The sequence below is a fragment of the Prunus mume genome, linkage group LG1 (genome assembly GCF_029339155.1).
Source record: "Prunus mume cultivar Tortuosa linkage group LG1, ASM2933915v1, whole genome shotgun sequence".
Classification (NCBI taxonomy): domain Eukaryota; kingdom Viridiplantae; phylum Streptophyta; class Magnoliopsida; order Rosales; family Rosaceae; genus Prunus; species Prunus mume.
In genome coordinates, this window is record NC_142698.1 from 28,513,578 (window position 1) to 28,531,430 (window position 17,853).

At 36.5% G+C, this 17,853-nt stretch overlaps 4 protein-coding genes and 1 non-coding gene across 5 annotated transcripts in view; 2 read left to right on the forward strand and 3 right to left on the reverse strand.

Annotated features, from left to right (window-relative positions):
• Positions 1-923: 923 nt before the first annotated feature.
• The window catches only part of LOC148921514 (disease resistance protein Roq1-like), a 100,694-nt gene continuing 83,764 nt past the window's right edge, over positions 924-17,853 (reverse strand). Inside the window, exon 4 of the mRNA XM_089049044.1 lies at positions 924-1,503. Coding sequence (XP_088905170.1) covers positions 1,142-1,503 — 362 coding nt within the window. The 3' untranslated portion in view covers positions 924-1,141. The remainder of the gene's footprint in view (positions 1,504-17,853) is intronic.
• Positions 3,596-4,486, forward strand: LOC107881760 (uncharacterized). Its single transcript, XM_016796442.2, has one exon. It carries the CDS (start codon positions 3,776-3,778, stop codon positions 4,265-4,267), a length of 492 nt encoding a protein of 163 aa, XP_016651928.2. The 5' UTR covers positions 3,596-3,775; the 3' UTR covers positions 4,268-4,486.
• On the reverse strand, positions 8,730-8,927 carry LOC148921515 (U2 spliceosomal RNA). The gene has a single exon (XR_016123401.1). It is a non-coding gene; the product is annotated as a U2 spliceosomal RNA (small nuclear RNA).
• LOC103326050 (uncharacterized) lies at positions 12,220-12,906 on the forward strand. Its single transcript, XM_008228257.2, has one exon. It carries the CDS (start codon positions 12,277-12,279, stop codon positions 12,694-12,696), a length of 420 nt encoding a protein of 139 aa, XP_008226479.1. The 5' UTR covers positions 12,220-12,276; the 3' UTR covers positions 12,697-12,906.
• Positions 14,812-17,457, reverse strand: LOC148921516 (putative glucuronoxylan glucuronosyltransferase IRX7). Its single transcript, XM_089046693.1, has 4 exons — positions 16,495-17,457; positions 16,016-16,380; positions 15,666-15,916; positions 14,812-15,567 (listed from the first exon to the last, which is right to left on the reverse strand). Exons 1-4 carry the CDS (start codon positions 16,796-16,798, stop codon positions 15,102-15,104), a joined length of 1,386 nt encoding a protein of 461 aa, XP_088902819.1. The 5' UTR covers positions 16,799-17,457; the 3' UTR covers positions 14,812-15,101.

A 17,853-nucleotide genomic window follows, 5' to 3' on the forward strand; every position in this document is an offset into this window, starting at 1 on the left:
TCACAAGTGTTTGTAATTTTGTAGGTATGGTAAACATCAAGCCAAACTGTCTTACGTCTCTTACTCTATATCATTAAGCAGGGGAATGTCTGAAACACAATTATTTCTGATTTTTTTAAGGGAAATTGCTACTTAGGATTCTGGTTTTTTGTTTCCCCTTCTCTAAGGAATCTTTCAATTTCCGAGTTGTTACATCAAAGTAAATTGCCCAAAAATTCTACACTCACTTTCAACCTTTACTTTATAGCTAAAGTAATATCATATTATTGATCACATCTCTTTAGATGTGAGATTCACAAATGACCTGTTAACAAAGGCACTCAGTAAGAAAAAAGGGTTATTTTCATGTGGAAAATTATTTATGGACGAGTTTTTATCATATCTCGCCTAAATTTGACCCCTAAATTCAAAAATGTCCGTTTTTGTAAAAACTTTCAAATATAGCCAAAAACGCAGTTAAATAGACTCAAATAACGCTTTAAATTAAAAGCCAGTTAAATTTCTCCCTGCCTATGCCTAATAAATTTATTTCTTATGCAGTAAACATTTCTCCTCTCAAAATTGGGATGCCACCTTTTTCTACCCAAATCGTATTCTCTTGTCCAGTAGTCTCCACCAATTTACTAGTCACTCAGAATTTATAACTAAAGACAGAACAAATTAGTAAGGCTTAGAAATTTCATTCTTCCAGAATATGACATACTAACATGTTACCAACAAAAAATGAAAAATAAAAACTACCGAACAAAAAATGAAAATTGAAAACTACCGCACAAAAAATGAAAAATGTTACCAACATGTTTTTATTTATTTATTTTTTTAAAAGTGAAAATTAAATGGTTATCAAAACCCCTAAAATAAAATGAGTTTAGGATTTTCTCTCAACAGTAAAAAGTGAAAATTAAATGGTTATCGAACCACCTTACATTATGCTTTCAACCATTTTTGTAGAAAGATACAGATTTTCTTTTCAACACTTCTCTTGCATCTTCTTGATGCCACAGCCTACTGCGTTTTCCAGGTTCATAATAGGATTCTTCACAAACAATTTCTCTGCCCATGTCTCGAAGCAAATCACATGCATCATTAGTGTTTTTGTTTCACTAATTAATGGTTATAAGGCACCGCTGCCGCCGGGAGGTTATTGATTCTTGTTTCTACAGACTTTCCATAATAACCTTCCAATATCTGCGTGACATACTTCTTGTCCATTCCAATAAAGAAAACAAGATATATCAAGGAATATATCCTTATCTTTATTATCTAGCCCCTTATAGCTTATTCTGACCTTGTTTACAACATCTTCAGGAGGAGTTGTTTTCAATTTATCCAATTGGCTTTCCCACACTTCCTTGCTTTGTGTGGCCAACGAAGAGGCCAAAACTTTTAGTGCTAGTCGCAAACCTCTACAGTAAGAAACTACTCTTCTTGAGAGCTCAACATATTCTTCGTTAACATGACATCCTTTAAAGGCATGCCAAATAAAGAGCTCTAGAGCTTCTTCTTCATCCATTTTTTCAGCGACATATATATCATCGACACGAGGTTTTAGCAACTGCTCATCTCTTGTTGTTATAACAATTCTTCTTCCTGGACCGAACCAATCATGGCTTCTAGCTAATGCCTCTAGTTGCTCCACTTTATCTACGTCGTCGATTATGACGTAATTTTCTATGTTGAAAATTTTCTTTTATCATAATGGTTCCTCTATCCACAAAACCAACGTCCTTCATCTTGCTTTTGTTCAAGGTTTCAGAAAGAAGTTGTTCTTGCAAACTAACTAGACCACCGGGGTTTGCAGCTCTTACCCTCACGTCTGCAAGGAAACAACTACCTTCAAAGGCTACGACCAAATTGATTGAAAGCGGCTTTCGCAAGTGTTGTTTTTCCTATTCCGCCCATACCCCAAATACCAACCATACGAACATCCTTATTAGATGATTCAATACGCAACTCTTTACTCAACTTCTCTAGCCGAGACTCAATTCCAACTGGGAAGTCGATGTCTAATGAGCGTTTGTTATTCAACTGTCGATCAATCTCCTCAACAATTCTCCCGATAAAATTTGCTTCATGCCTGGCAATAAACAGGAGAACTATGAACCATTATGAAACCAGCACAAGGTGAAACATTTAAATCAATAACTTATTTACAATTAACAATATCTGGTTATTGTTCTGTTTGTTAAAACATTGTTGGACAAAGCAGTGGGTAAAATTGATTCAATTCCAAGTAAAAGGAAAATACGTTTCTCTCCACAATATCCTAAGGGAAATAGTTGTTTAATTTTGTTGGATGAACAGGGTTCTAAACAACTCAATTTTGTATGGGAACATGAAACAGATTTCTATAAAATCTTATTTATCCCAATTTGATTAAAAATAATCAAACCGAGCACAGGAGCATTGACATTCTATTGCTATATGGTTTGCCATATGGTGTTAACAATAATAATAATAAAGTACACTCGCAAGAACGGAAAAAAGCACGTGTGGGAAAAGGTCTTGACGTTCTCTGAGAATTACTTCCTTAACCCTGAACTTCAAGTGAAAGAGAGAAAAAGATCATAAGTCCTTGAGCACAACGGTGTAGTGTGTGCCAAAGAGCCTCCAAAGCTTAGATTAGTTCTCAAATAAAAAATTTGGGTTATTCTGAATATGGAGAATGATCAAAAAGTCCCTGTGCATTGTCCATGCAATCCTCCATGTTTTAAATTGGTTTTTCCAATCATGTGTGATAGATTATTGTGATAGGCCGGTCCACATTTTAATGCTCTTCTTATTCTTTTAAATATTCTATTCTAATTTTACCCTTAGTAGATTAAAAGCTTATTTACTGTAATGTCCCTGAAACTAAGATCAAATCTCACTTCACCTCATGAAAGTTAAAGTAAGCCACTTTACTACCTTGACCAAAGTTTGATGTCCCATGTTGCCCCTGACTCCACCCAAAAATCTATTAATTTAGATGACATGAAAGGAGTTGTTTTGCAGAGACAGACGGTATGAAAGACCTGTCAGTTATATGCAGGAGATGATGAAATGATATTGAATTTATTATTTTTATGTAGTATTGTTGTTTTGAATTTGCTCTCTTTCATTTGGATTTTGTTATGTATTTGTTTTGTTGTTAGTTTGCAACTTAAAAATTAGAGGATTAAATGTTAGACAGTGAATGTTCAACAAGAAGTAAAAAAAAAAAGAGAGAGAGAGAGAGAGAGAGAGAGAGAGAGAGAGAGAGAGAGAGAGAGAGAGAGAAGAAGGCCCATTTTGGTCCGCCCAATAGGCCAAGCCCTGCCTGGTGGGCATTTTCAGACCCAGCTATGATGCCGACCTCAGTTCTGATTTTTCTGTAAAAGCCTAGCTCAGTCAGTTATTTTCTCTCTCCTAAATAAAGCCCAGCCTGACCCAGCTCAAGCCCATAAAATTTGGGACCTCTACATGATGACATTCACCAAAAGACAGAACGACATGACTTCAATCTGATGCCTAAAGATTCTAGCAAGATATTCAGATGACGTTTCAAGAAATAAAGCGATCATCGGTACATCAATGATACACGAAACATGAACGTGGCACCCCTAAATAAACAAATCTCTAGCCACAAATAATAAAAAAGAAAAATTCCCAGAAAGCTAGCTTATTATAAGTTGAATTATTGTCCTAAACACCATCAACCATTTTCCAAACCTCTTCTCTCTTAAACTAACAGAGGCCAACAAAACCCCATTTCAATTTCACAACCCACCTTCTATCGAAAAGCACACAATCAAACATGCCGAAGAAGCCTGATTCACAGCCTGTTGCTTTTATTGGCTACCTACAGGTGATGCCTTCGAGCAAGGGATTATCTTCTTCACAGCCCAATGAGTTTCAACAAGTTCAAATCAAAGATCGATATTCATACAAACATGCTTATGGTGGAGGGTCAAGCAGCTTTACTGGGAGCTGCAAGGCTGGAAAGTTTGTGGACAAGAGCACTGGCGGCTTGGGTTACAAGCAAGAGGCAAAGTACACCTCCACTGCCAAACATGTCGACAAGAAGCTAGGGTTTACCACTGAGTGCCAAACCCAGGTGAAGTACAAGAAGTCCGTTTACCCTAACAAGACCCAAGTGAAACAGTCTGCTTCTCCTACTCCTAAAAAGACCCAAGTGACGTTCCATAACTGTGCTTGTCCTAACAAGACTCAAGCGAAGGCCCAGAAGTCTGCTTCTCCTTACAAGAGTGTAACCAAGTCCTACAGCAAACGTATTGACTATTATTAGATTTTCATGCTCACTGGGGGGTTTCTTGGTATCAGTTATTTTCATAAGTGTCTTGAAAGTTTATGTGTCTAAGCTTGTTCATGTTTACTCGGAGTAATCTCCTACTATATCTGTCAGTGTGAAGTATTTCTCTCTCTTTCTTATGTGATGAACTTATAAGTTGTTATTGTGTCTACCTTTTTAAGTATATATTGATGTGTGTTTCTTTTTCATGATCAATCCTCCCCCTGTAGGATATCTGTCATTTTTCAGCAGACAAACCATTCTTTTGTTCAATTTTCTTTTGAAAGTCTGTTGGTTAGTTGGTTTTTGAGTTTCAAACATTTTGCAATTTTAGCAGTTTCATTCTACATCGACCCAAATTTCTAAAGTACAGCTACCTCGGGAATTTCGATTCCAATGAGCTATTTAGCCCTGAAGATCAGGCCAAAAGGTCAGAAATCCGTGGTGAAAACTTCTACCAACGTATGAAGTATCAAAAGATTAATATTGGTACCAAAATCATGTCGAGAATGAGATTTAATTTGTCTCAGCAATTCTCCAAGTTTATTATGAGTTCTTGTAAGTTAACCAATATGATGTTGGAATATTGGCCCAAATTATCGTTTCTACTTTTCCCTTTAGGCGACCACTTTGGAGAAAGGAAAAGGCAAAGGCAAGTGGGGACTTGCAACAAATCATGGCGCCTAACGTATGGTTTCGGGCATTCTTTTCATTGAGCACTTCAATAATGTGTGGTACTTTTGCTTTTCTGATGTATAAGTTGCCGTGAGTGAGACAAGGGAGAGTGGGAAGGGAGCTGGAGCCCTTCGCATGCTCCACTGCTGCATTTGTCTATATAAGGGAGAGAGCATCAGTCAGTATTGTGCAAGCCGTGCACCATTTGGTGAGAGATTGAGGAGCTGATGCTCACTTTGTTGTGGCACTTCTTGAGAGAAGAGATGGAGAACTCGGCAGGCATGGACTTATGAATCATAAATGATTAGGGCTAATTTTTAGGCCAATTTTTTTAATTAAAAATTCGACAAAATCTACTCTCTTTTTTTATGGCATTTCGACTACTGGGGCTTGCTGTGAGACTGCTTGCAAGTTACAACATTTTAATAGTATGGAACCCTACTGAGATCATGTGAGTATAGTTGTTGTACCACCAATTCTTGTACATATTTGCATTCAACTTAATGTTTTACATGTCACAAGTGTTTATAATTTTGTAGGTATGGTAAACATCAAGCCAAACTGTCTTACGTCTCTTACTCTATATCGTTAAGCAGGGGAATGTGTGAAACACAATTATTTCTGATTTTTTAAGGGAAATTGCTCCTTAGGATTCTGGTTTTTTGTTTCCCCTTCTCTAAGGAATCTTTCAATTTCCGAGTTGTTACATCAAAGTAAATTGCCCAAAAATTCTACACTCACTTTCAACTTTTACTTTATAGCTAAAGTAATATCATATTATTGATCACATCTCTTTAGATGTGAGATTCACAGATGACCTCTTATATTATATAAAGAGATTTTCCGTAAAAATAAGTATGATCAATAAATGTGATACATGCAACATCATTCATTTTCTTTTTTTCATGCCTTTTGTTCCTTTATGAAGATTGAGTTGATACACATTTAAATTATGTTTGTGGAGTTAACAATCATTATGATGACTTATATATGATTGTATATGATGTAATTAATTTTACAGATTTCTGGTGGATGATGTGCCCATAAGAAAGTATCAAAGAAAGAAGAAATTATATAATACTACAGTACTATGTTCACGTGGTACATCTTGTGCGCTGTTATAATATGGGTGGATGACATAGTTTTTTTTTCCCCCTTTAGGAAGTAGTATCAATAAATATTCACTTATATTATAATACGAGTATAAAATATACCGCGTAGTCATATTACCGTAGTATCCTATAATTTATGATGCCACATTTCCATTGAGGCCAATGTGGGCATATGGATCCATATGGGATGCATCAACATGGGCCACAAAGGATGGAAAATACAAAGCCGACTAGATGTACCAACCATTTATTGGAAGGTACAACAATTTCAAACTAGGTGGGTGCACAGCCGATTGCCCTACTACAACCTCATGTCGGCAGCTCTCGGCCTCACCCTCCAACGTAATGGGGCTGAGCCAGCAGCAGTACTCAGCCATGGAGTACGTGTGCAAAGGAACTACTTGGTCTATGACTATTGCCAAGACCCGAAGAGAGACCGTACACAAACACTTGAGTGTTGAAGAGTCTGCCTTGCACTTTGGTTTTCCAAGTTATGGATATAACATTTACACAAGTTAATTAATTGTTGTCTATATGTCAAATTGCCACATAGATATGAAATGGAAAAAATTAAAAGTTAAAGTTACTCCAACCAAGTAGTCAAATCCTACATGGATTTGAAGGGTGGAAAAGATATGTCAAAAATAACATATCAAAAAGCTTGATGTCAAATATTGTTTTAATATTTTTTTAGTCATAAACCCCACTATTATTTACTCTCTTTTAACTTTAAGCATTATGTGGGCCCCATTTGCTTTTAAAACTATAATAAAATAATATGAAATTTGGCATTTCGAGCGGAGTTAAAAAAAATTAAAATGTCAAATTGCCACATAAGCCATCACTTTATTGGAGGGCCTTGAGATGGATCACACTTGTTAGAAATTTGCAATAGTGGTTGTTGAGAGCGTCATAGGCCTTTGGATTTGGATTTGGATTAATGCATTGGCTTAACTGTTGATTAAGGGCGGAACTAGGAATTTTTCGATGGGTGGGATAGCTAAAATTTTTAACTTCAACTCTAATGATTTTTTTCTATTTTTTCCATTGACTAATTTTCAATAAACTTTATAAGATAAATACATATTAAATGTAACCAAAAAATACACATTGTCAAAATTAATGTGTTTATTTCACCAACAACAACAAAAATGTGTTTAACAATATAATTGAAAGTATACCTATTCAAGTTTCTTGTTTCTTAGCATCAACCGAATAAGACGAATGCAAAGTGAAAAAATATAAATAATTTAGTTTCACATATATATTAGTTGTGAACATAAGAAGATTCCCACCTATGAGTTTTAATTACCTACTGTTGTCTGTAATTATGGGTTGAAAGACTTGTGAGGGTTTTTATTGAGTACAATATTAAGAAGCTTTCCCTTTTTATTTGGGGGGAAAAAATGATTATTGACTTTACCATCAAAATAAAAAAAGCAAAAGGTTGCATGCTTCGAGTGGGAAAAAAAACAAACAAACAAAACCCAGCCTGCTAAGCAATTGCATGATTTGGTCAATTTGATTGGAGGATTGGATCAAAGTAAAAAGGCAGCAAACTTGGTGGGTCATATAGATATACGCAATATTTTTATCTTTAAAGCTTTCCTAGGCTACAGCCCACCACCGCCCTTGCCTATGATGATACAATGAACCCTTAAGATGTGATTATAAGTCTATAATTAGAAGTCTATAATGTGCTTCTTCAGGAAGCACTCTCAAGTGCTTTTCCAAAAAGTACTTCGATGCTTATGAAAATTTCAACGTCTTTATAATAAAATCGCTTTTGGTAGAAGTGCTTCCTAGAGAAGCAGTCTCAAACGAGCCCTTATTTGGCTGCTCCAAGTGCTTTTCACAGTGGGAATGTTGTGGTTGGGGAGGAAGGTGAGAAGGATTAGGAAGACAGGGGAAAAGGGAGACATCGGTAAAATCAAAGGAGGATGACAATAAAGAAGGCTCATTTTGAGTTTCTAGAGATAAAGTTATGGTCTTGGGGAAGTAAAGGATAGAGGAGGAGTATGGGGGAAGGCAATTTTTTTTCTCCTAGAAGGAGGAGTTGATAAATAGAATAAATTATTATTTTTATAGTATATAAAATATGAAGGCACAAAAAAGTTGTTTGTGTCCTATGGAAAGCACAATTAATCATGTTTTTAAACTATAATAATTACTCTCATTGACAATGAGGTGACAAGATGAAAGCTGATATTAGCATTGGACACAAAGGTCGTGTCCAAATTTCAATAAGCACAAATATATTTGTTCTTAGACACACATTTACTATGTCTTTTGTGTAAAAGACATCTTTAAGTATTTTTTTGTGCTAGAGAGAGAGAGAGAGAGATGAAAGAGAAGAAAAAAAACTACAAAACCTCACCTTTTTTTTGTTTTTAATAATTAGGATGTTTTTTAGTTTTTTTTTTGTTTGAGTTTTTAAAAATGGGCTTATCAAACGGGTTTTTGTAGCTTTTAGACTTAAAATTTGTTTTTGAGTTTATAAAATTGAATCAAAATAGGATATCAAATAGGCCCTTACTTGTTTGAATTTTCTTTTAGTTCTTCTCAAATTTGATTAGGTGTGTGCGCGTCCAACTTTTTCAATCTGCCCCTTAATTAGAGTCACAATGAAAAGTCTCATTGGTGTTGGGCCATAAAATTTCAGACTAGATTTGATAGGGTGCATCAGGCCCATGCAATAGTACAACGCTTGGGCGACACGCGAGAACCCCAGTAGCAAGCAACTGTGGTGGGCTCTCCCCCTAAAGAAATTAATTTAATAAAGTCAATGGGCCATTGGCCCACATACCAGATATTAAACTGATAAGAACAGATACTACACTTGATCTTAGCCAAAAGGCCGAGAAAGGTATGCTTTTACCTACCTTGGGCTGATGTTTTTTATACCAACTCTCCAACTGTTTATTTTCTCGACCTGTCGATGTGGGAGATCAGAGGTTTCTTTTCTTTTCGTAAAGTTTCTGCTGTTCTTGAAAGTAGATTCATGCATAGGCATTACCAAAGATTGGGTAGCAACTCCAAGGCTCTTGTAGCCTCAATTTCTTGAGTTATAATGTTTCTTCATTATATGTTTTTTTGGGGAAAAGATGGGGAATCCATTTTGCAGACTTTTACTTAAATTATTATTAGAATCATGGTCATGGAATTTGACAGCCAAAAATCAACACAACAACCATATGATTCTAAGCTGGTTTAGCCATGGTTTCAAAACACCTATGATCAAGGGCGGAACTAGAAATTTTTCGATGGGTGGGATAGCTAAAATTTTTAGCTTCAACTCTAATGATTTTTTTTTTTTTTTCCATTGACTAATTTTCAATAAACTTTATAAGGCAAATACATATTAAATGTAACCAAAAAATACACATTATCAAAATTAATGTGTTTATTTTACCCACACAAAAAAAAATTAATGTGTTTAACAATATAATTGAAAGTGTACATATTCAAGTTTCTTGTTTCTTAGCATCAACCGAATAAGACGAATGCAAAGTGAAAAAATGTAAATAATTAAGTTTTGCATATATATTTAGTTGTAAACACAAGAAGATTCCCACCTATGAGTTTTAATTACCTACTGTTGTCTGTAATTATGGATTGAAAGACTTGTGAGGGTTTCTATTGAGTACAATATTAAGAAGCTTTCCCTTTTTATTTTGGGGGAAAAAACGATTATTGACTTTACCAACAAAATAAAAAAGCAAAAGGTTGCATGCTTCGAGTGGAAAAACAAAAACAAAACAAAACCCAGGCTGCTAAGAAATTGTATGATTCAGTCAATTTGATTGGAGGATTGGACCAAAGTAAAATGCAGCAAACTTGGTGGGCCATATAGATATACGCAATATTTTTATCTTTAAAGCTTTCCTAGGCTACAGCCCTCCACCGCCCTTGCCTATGATGATACAATGAACCCTTAAGATGTGATTAGAATTCTATAATTAGCAAATATTTTATTGAACATTGTTGATGTGGACCTTAACAAAAAACAAATGAAGCTATTAAAATGAAGGTCTAAAATATTTGGGGTTTTAGAAATATTGATAGTTCAAAAATACGGAAATATCTGGAAAATGTCGATATCAGTAAAAATTGAATAAAAACCACGTAAATTGTAAAAAAAACTTGGAAATTTTGAGTCAAACCTTAGAGGATGTTATTTAGTCATTTATCTATTATTTTATCACCAACAATTGGGAGGAAATGCATTGCATGGTCGATTTAATTGATTTAAGTTGATTATATAACTAGCTAACAGACACTGTGAATGTAGAAAATATGGAGTAATTAATTAAAGAAGATTAAATACACCATAATCAATTATTTATAATGTTTTACTGCAATATTTAACACTTTATATATTGCATGGTAAGATACATGAGTAATTTAGTACTACATAAAGTTCCTATGAGGTTCAAATTTTGCAATGTCTTCATCATCTCTATGTGTACTGTGAAGAGTGGTCATCAAATGATAAATCCCCAAAATATTTTTGTATGTATGTGTTAACATGCCACCCTTATGGATCTGAGATTGGTTGACATTGCCCATAAGCAAAATCATTTGAAGATTGGTCTTAAATTCTTTTCCTGAGCCACTCGATTCCATCCCAAAAGACATGGGAATATGAAGGGTTGGTTTTGCGTACAACATTAGCTACTAGTTCTCATTCCATCCCAAAAGGTGGTGCTTTTTTTTTTCTTTTTCCATTCCATGTACACATCCTAATTTTATCAATAATATCCCAATATTTTGTCCAAATGTTATTAAAGAGAGAGCGAAATTCTTGGATCCGAAATTTTCCCTATATTATTGATACTTATACGATAATTGTATCAGACGCACAAACTAAATTGAAGGACAATGATAAAGTGACATAACAATTTTTCATAATTAGGCAAGCATGCAGGAGCCAAAGTTATGGAATGGTACTGTATCACCACGTCAGTTGGTGATACTTCCATTTAAAATATGTCATGTATTATTTTTTTTAAAATAATTAAAAAAAATTGACAACTGACGTTGAATTTATTTTTAACTTTAAAATAAAATTGAGAAAATAGGAAAAATAAAAAGCCACCGCCCATCTGTTGCCTCTCCTTACTGTCGCGCCCTCCCTCTCTTTTTCTTCCTCCCTCCATCTCTTTACTCCATAAACAACAACCATTGCCCATAAAGCATCCAATGTATTTCCATACAGAACATTTTGAACCATAAGATCGGTGGCAAAGGAAGACAGTGCGAGGTAGGGAACTGGGTTGTGGTGTGGTGGGTTTCGGCATCTTTTGTTTTTTGGTTTTTTAAAATTTATTAAAAAGGAAATAATGAATTTTAAATCTAGCTGTTAAAAAGTTAATAATTTATTTTAATAAACTAACACGCGTCGTATTTTAAATGAAAATATCACTAACTGACGCGGTATTTCTCCCATGTTTGAAGTGGTATTGACCCTTCCACTCTTTTTACAACTCTTTTAATTCCTGACAAAAATATATGATAATTGTACAAAATGTTTTTAAAATAATTAAGATAATAAAATTATTTACAATTATGATATATTGATCCTTTTAGTGTTGGCCCTCAGTTAAGATAATAAAATAATTTACAATTAAGTTTTAAATTTTGACCCCTTCGATCGATAGAATAATTTACAATTATGAAGAATCAAGTGGTTAATGTGATAGGCTACCTTGGGCCTTGACCTTTGACAAAGTGATATGATTTAGTCTATAGGGCTTTGGTTTGTATTTTGGGCCTCCCGCAAATCCATAAAAGAAAAACAATTATGACCACTGACACCAACATATCATATCATCCCCTGCTGAGTCCATTCTTCAAGAACTGACTCACCTCAGCTTTAGCTCACAACTCACTCATTCCCATGTAACTTGTTCATCAACTTCTCTCGTTCCAGTATTTTCTTTTGTGAAATAATTTGACTTTTGAAAGCTCTTGACAATTTTATGTCATTTCAGCAGATTCAACACTTACAGCTTTTCAGCTTTTCTGCTTTTCTTGTACAAGATATTGAGATGTGACAATTTGGATAGAAACGTTTAAAGAAACGTGGCACCCCTATATCTAGCCAAAAATAATAGAAAAGAAAAATTCCCATATAGCTTACTGCAAATTGGAAGGCCAACAAAACCACATCTCAGTTTCTCACAACCTACTTCCTATCAATACACACAAAATCAAACAATGTCGAAGAAGCCTGATTCAAAGCCTGCGTATGGTTACTGTGGCTACCTAGAAGTGATGCCTTTGAGCAAGGGATCATCTTCTTCACAGCTCAACGAGTCTGCAGAACTTCAGATCAAAGATCGATATTCGTGTAAGGATGCATATGGTGGAGGAGGTTCAAGCAGCTTTACTGGGAGCTACAAGGCTGGGGAGTTTGTGGACAAGAGCACTGGTGGCTTGGGCTACAAGCAGGAGGCAAACTACACCTCCACTGACAAGTATGTGGACAAGGAGCTAGGGTTTACCACTGAGTACCAGACCCAGGTGAAGTTCAAGAAGTCTGTTTACCCTAACAAGACCCAAGTGAAGTTCAAGAAGTCTGCTTCTCCTTGTAAGAGTGGAACCAAGTCCTACAACAATCGCGTTGACTATTATTAATTATGTTTAGATGTTCACTGTGATTTCTTGGTATTTTGAAATTGTAATGAACTTAGTTATGTGTCTGTCTAAGCTTGTTTATGTTTACTTGGATGAATCTCCTGCCATCCGCTGTCAATGTGAATGAAGTAGCTCTCTCTTTCTTATGTAATGAACTTGTTAGTATGTCTAGCTTGTTTATTTATACATAAACGTGTGTTTCTGTGTCAATGTGTAGCTTTGTCTAATTATATATATATATATATATATATATATATAAATGCCATGTTGCTACTTCGACAACATGGCATCAACAAAGGCCCAACGAAGGTGGAACTAGTAAGCGCTCTTGTGCTGAAATGTGCAGTTAAAGCTGCTAAACTTCGATCGAAATCAGGGAGATCGGTACGCCTGGTCCGTCCCGTCCCGGACAAATGCTGTTTGATTACTCCTATGTGCTTCAGTAACCACATTATTTTGTCTGATACAAAATGGGGTGAAGATATTTAGCAAAAATATATAAAATGATTTCAAATCATAACAGATTGACAAACTAGCTACCTTTTGTTGTATGGTATTTTTCTTCCCAACAGAGACACTAAATTTGAATTCTCCTATCCACTAGATAAAATTTTTATAAAAAAAATTGTTGTTTTGGGAAATGAATTTGTACTTCTTCTTAAAGACCTTTGCACCTTGAAACTAAGAAAAGAAGACGATCCTCAGTCTTTGAACAGATTGGTGTGGTGTGAGTCAAAGAGTCATTGATATCTAAGTCAGTATGATTGTACGAAGAGAAAAGTAGGGTTTCCTAGCTCAAGGAACAATTACCTTTTTCCAAAAGGCGGAGATTAAAAGATAAGTCTTGTTGCGCTTATTAAATTTATTGTGGGTCTTTTTCTCTTTTTGTTGATTTAGGATCCAATCATTGTTTTGAACATTTTATCATTAAAAGGAAATAATGAAGAGAAAAAAATTGAAATTTCTTCTTTTACACACCTTCACCTCATAATTCAAATTTAAAAAATTGAAGCTTTGTATTCTTGAACAACCAAAAAATTCAAGATACAATCTATTTATTCATGTGATAAAATACTTTTTAAAATGTCAAACTATTTTCTTCCTTTTCTTTATACAAGCAATGTTAGGAGAATAAGGAATCGAACTTAGGACCTCAAACGCATGAATAAATATTCTTAACCACGTAAGCTACAAGTCATGTGCACTATTTTTCTTGCTCTAGTTTAGGCGAAGTGCCATTCTAAGAAATGTACTTTCAATTTTGGCTCCAAAAAAAGGTTGTTGCAATTATTTATTAGGCCAGCCCTCATTGTAGGCCCAAAAGTCAGATAACGTGGAGTACAAGAAAGCCAAAAACCTAGTGCACTTCTACTTTTAAGACAGCTCCTAATTGGATTATGGCTCCTTGTAGAGGGTCTTTTAGTTCAATTTCCTCCGTGAATTTTATCAAAATCGGACCGAACCAAATGATTCGACCGTATCGATTCAATTCGGACCGTGTCCATCATTACTTTCATTTTATTTTTTTTTGGGTCAAGATCATTACTTTCATTTGTTTATCATCTTTCCATGGATCGAGTTGAGATTGATTTGGAAATGACATAAGAGCCCATGGCACTGTATGGTTTTACTTTACTTGGATACCGTATCCGTGACCACTGACAACACCCACACCGTCACTTAAATTGTTTGTATAAAAATAAGGGTCTTTTAAAGCCTCTGACACGCCTCGGCTGGCACCCTGCTGGCTCGATGAAACCTGTCTGTCCCTTCCTCTGACATTTCATATTCCCGCCTTTTTTCCCCCTCCTCCTTTTCTATTCCTACAATTATTTACTTGTTTCTTCATCTTCTCTTTTCCCGATTTCCCAACGTTCTAGGCCAACACAAGCACGAATTATTATGCCCCAAGCCCAACCCAAAAATAATAATAATAATATAAATTTCCTTTTGAAATGTATTATTCCTTGGCTTTGCAAGGTGCAACCCAATACATATATATATTTATAAAATAACAAAAAGTGAAAATATTGGTATAAAAATTATTGGGTATAGAATATTCAAAACTATACACAGATCTCACGAGATTTGGAAAAGAAAAAAAAAACAGAAGAGTAAAGTTGGAATATAATGGGATTTCCCTACTTTTTTTCTGTAGAAAAGTTTTTGACTTTACAGTATTTGTTTCAGCTTACATATACAAGAGTATTGATCACATTTACTGCCAACCGTACAAACAGCCACTGAGAACTCGCCATTTCAGAGATGCGGGACCCGCCAGGCACATACCACCAAAAAACATCTAGCTGTCGTCAACTATACAATGCAGCAAATGCGATGCGCGCCCATTGGCTGGCACACCATTTCTCCTTTCCCAAATTCCACTTGTCCACGCGGTCGGCGTCCTATTGGCTCGAAACTCTCGACCTTCTGTACGACCTGGCCCGCTTGTTCGCCAGAGAGGAAATAACCCGCCACGTGGCGTCGCCTTCGTGGACCCGATCGTTGAACATCAGGGCCCGCGGAACGCGCGGGTCCCACAGGTTCTTTTGAATTGCGCTCAAGTTGGTCGCCGCCACGTGTTCGAGTATCTCCGCCAGCTTACCCACGTCTTTCTCCGCTACGTTTACCGATATCTCCGCCCACGGAACGACGTCGTCGAACGGCAACCGGATACCGTCCGCTAAGATCACCGGCACGCAGCCCAGGGCCACCGATTCAACCAGTCTAGGGCTCCACGGGGCCCACCCCAAGGGGCAGAGACAAAACACCGACCGCACGATCTCCGACTGGTAACCGGCGAACCGATGCCTCTGCAGGAAGAACCTCCGGTCACCGTTGTACTTACGCCACAGCATTGTCCTCACCCGCCTTGAAAAAGACGAGGGCAAATCAGTCAATTCACAAAACATAATGATTATGATTTTGATTAGTTTCATTTACTTGCTTAATTATTAAACAATTATTACTTGCTGTAGAAACGGCCGCTGATGTTTTTTGGGTGGACCTCCATCTTGCCCCGGAAGAAAGCGAAGATGTCTCGCCGGCCGGTTACCGGAGATTTCTCCAGCGTCCTCAATACACTTTCCGGCGAAACGTACGGCGGAATGACCACATTCTCAACCTCTTGACATGGGTGTCTCTGTTTCACACCGAACGTCTGTAACACGATGGAGTTCTTTAAGAACCCCGGTATCCCATCCGATATCGCCACATCCTCCTGAGAAAACGAAAACCAAGAAAAATATTTTATAAATCCAGAACAACAAAAACAAAAAAGAAACGTTTTTTTTTTTCTGTCACCGCCCAATTGAATTACCATGGTGTGGAAGCAAGAACCGAAGTCATGGGAAGCGACGAAGACGTGGTCGGAGCCGTGGGACCGATCCCAAAATGGGTATTGGGTGGATATTAAGTTAATGGCGGAGGCTATGAGAGAACGAGCGTGGCCTATTGCCGGGAAGCCATTGACGGTGCTGAAGTTGCAGGAGACGTAGACAGGGACGAAGAAGAAGTCCGCTTCGTATGGGTCAACGGTCAAATATTCGCTTGTCAAAAGCGCCCTGTGAATGGCGACCTCGGAAGCAAACAAGTGGGTGCTGCATCTCTCGTTTTTTAGCCAATCCGTGTTGTATTTCGCTGGCAAATCGTATACGAAAATCTTCAAGTCGTTGAAGGGCAAGCCTGAAAAACACAGAAAAAATACATGTGCTTCAGAATTAATTCATCAAATTTGTCTAAAAATTATGAAAAGAAAAATATGGGATTTTTTAAGATTGACGAATATGGTTTATTGACCTTGTTTCTGTGTGATGTTATTGGTGGTGGATTCGAAGAGGGCACGAGAGGCTAAGCTTGAGAAATGGGTTTTGGAGAGGGCGGTGGGTTGTTTGTTGTTCTTCTGATTGGGGTGGTTACTGATGAGATAGGAGCTGAAGAAGTAGAAGGAGAGGGAGAGCCAGAGAACCCATTTGCAATTTCTATAAAAGAAGTTTTTTTTCTCTAATTGAGGTACTGATGATCTTCCATGTTTGCTGGGCAAGAGCTTCATTCTGACATAGAACCCTCTGTTTTTCGGGGCTCTGTTCTTCTGCTCCAACATCTCATTTAAAAACCCAGAAAAGATTCAAGCTTTCGGTGAAATATTCTGAGAAAACGAAAGGGTTTTCAGTGGTTGCGGGAGGGCTTTCGGTTCTTGGTCTGGTGATGAAGTGGAAACGAAGGAACAGTGACGGATGAAATGCGGATTTGTTGGCGTTTCGTTTTTGAACCAAAAAATAAAATTAAGAAATGGAGAAAAAGTTCAAATCTTTGATGTGGTTGAGCTCTGTTTACATGTGAAAATGGAATAAAAAATTGAAATTAAGAAATAATCAAATAATAAAGAATGAAAATGGTGTGCACAGTTGCAGACAGAGATCAGAGAGGAAGAACTGGGTTTCAGGGCGTCACATGGTGGTGAAGGATAGCAGAAGAAAGAATGGACCTCGGCGATGGTCTCGGGTTGCTGTAATGTAATGCTTCTTTGGGTGCCAATTCTGCTCAAATGACGAAAGCGCCCTCGGTATTTTGTACCTTCAAAATTTGACAGTTTTCACTTGGTGCTGGGTGGCTTTCAAGCTTTTGTTTTTTTTTTTTTAAAGCATTATGCTAAAGTGGATGATTTTATCTTTGTATTATCCGATAAGCCAGTCTGTAAGCATCTGCTTAATCAATCTAACACCATCAATAACAACAGTCTCTCAGTTGTGGTCATCAGTATAATCATTCATTCCTTGTATTTGGGTGTTGATCATAAGTACTATTTTGATTAATATTTGACGCGTAAAGTAATGGAATCGGTCGAGAATTTTATTTCATTTATAAAAAGTAATTTAAAAAAAACAGAGAGAATGTTCGGTAAAGGGGCAAATTTGGTATAAGAAATTAACGTCCAAAAAAGGCTTCACAGCGTGGCAACATTGAAAAAGGAACATTTTTTGGGCAAAATGGGGCACTTCATAAAGTACCTTTGGAAGCTCATACATACAGTTGAGGAGGATATGCAATTAAAATGGAGATCAAAGGGCAGGGAAAGCTTTAGTTATGAAACCTAGGATGAGAGAATGCCACGAAATCATTGAAATTTCCGTGTAAATTTAAAGTTAGTGGTTTCAA

What these genes read in the sequence shown, in the direction of transcription:
- LOC103326050 (XM_008228257.2), top strand. Translation starts at nt 12,277, where the DNA reads ATGTCGAAGAAGCCTGATTCAAAGCCTGCGTATGGTTACTGTGGCTAC.
- LOC148921516 (XM_089046693.1), bottom strand. Translation starts at nt 16,798, where the DNA reads ATGTTGGAGCAGAAGAACAGAGCCCCGAAAAACAGAGGGTTCTATGTC. An exon ending in TAACATCACACAGAAACAAG is followed by an intron (nt 16,381 to 16,494) that starts GTCAATAAACCA and finishes TGTGTTTTTCAG; the next exon opens with GCTTGCCCTTCAACGACTTG. An exon ending in AGCGGCCGTTTCTACAGCAA is followed by an intron (nt 15,568 to 15,665) that starts GTAATAATTGTT and finishes GTCTTTTTCAAG; the next exon opens with GCGGGTGAGGACAATGCTGT.
- LOC107881760 (XM_016796442.2), top strand. Translation starts at nt 3,776, where the DNA reads ATGCCGAAGAAGCCTGATTCACAGCCTGTTGCTTTTATTGGCTACCTA.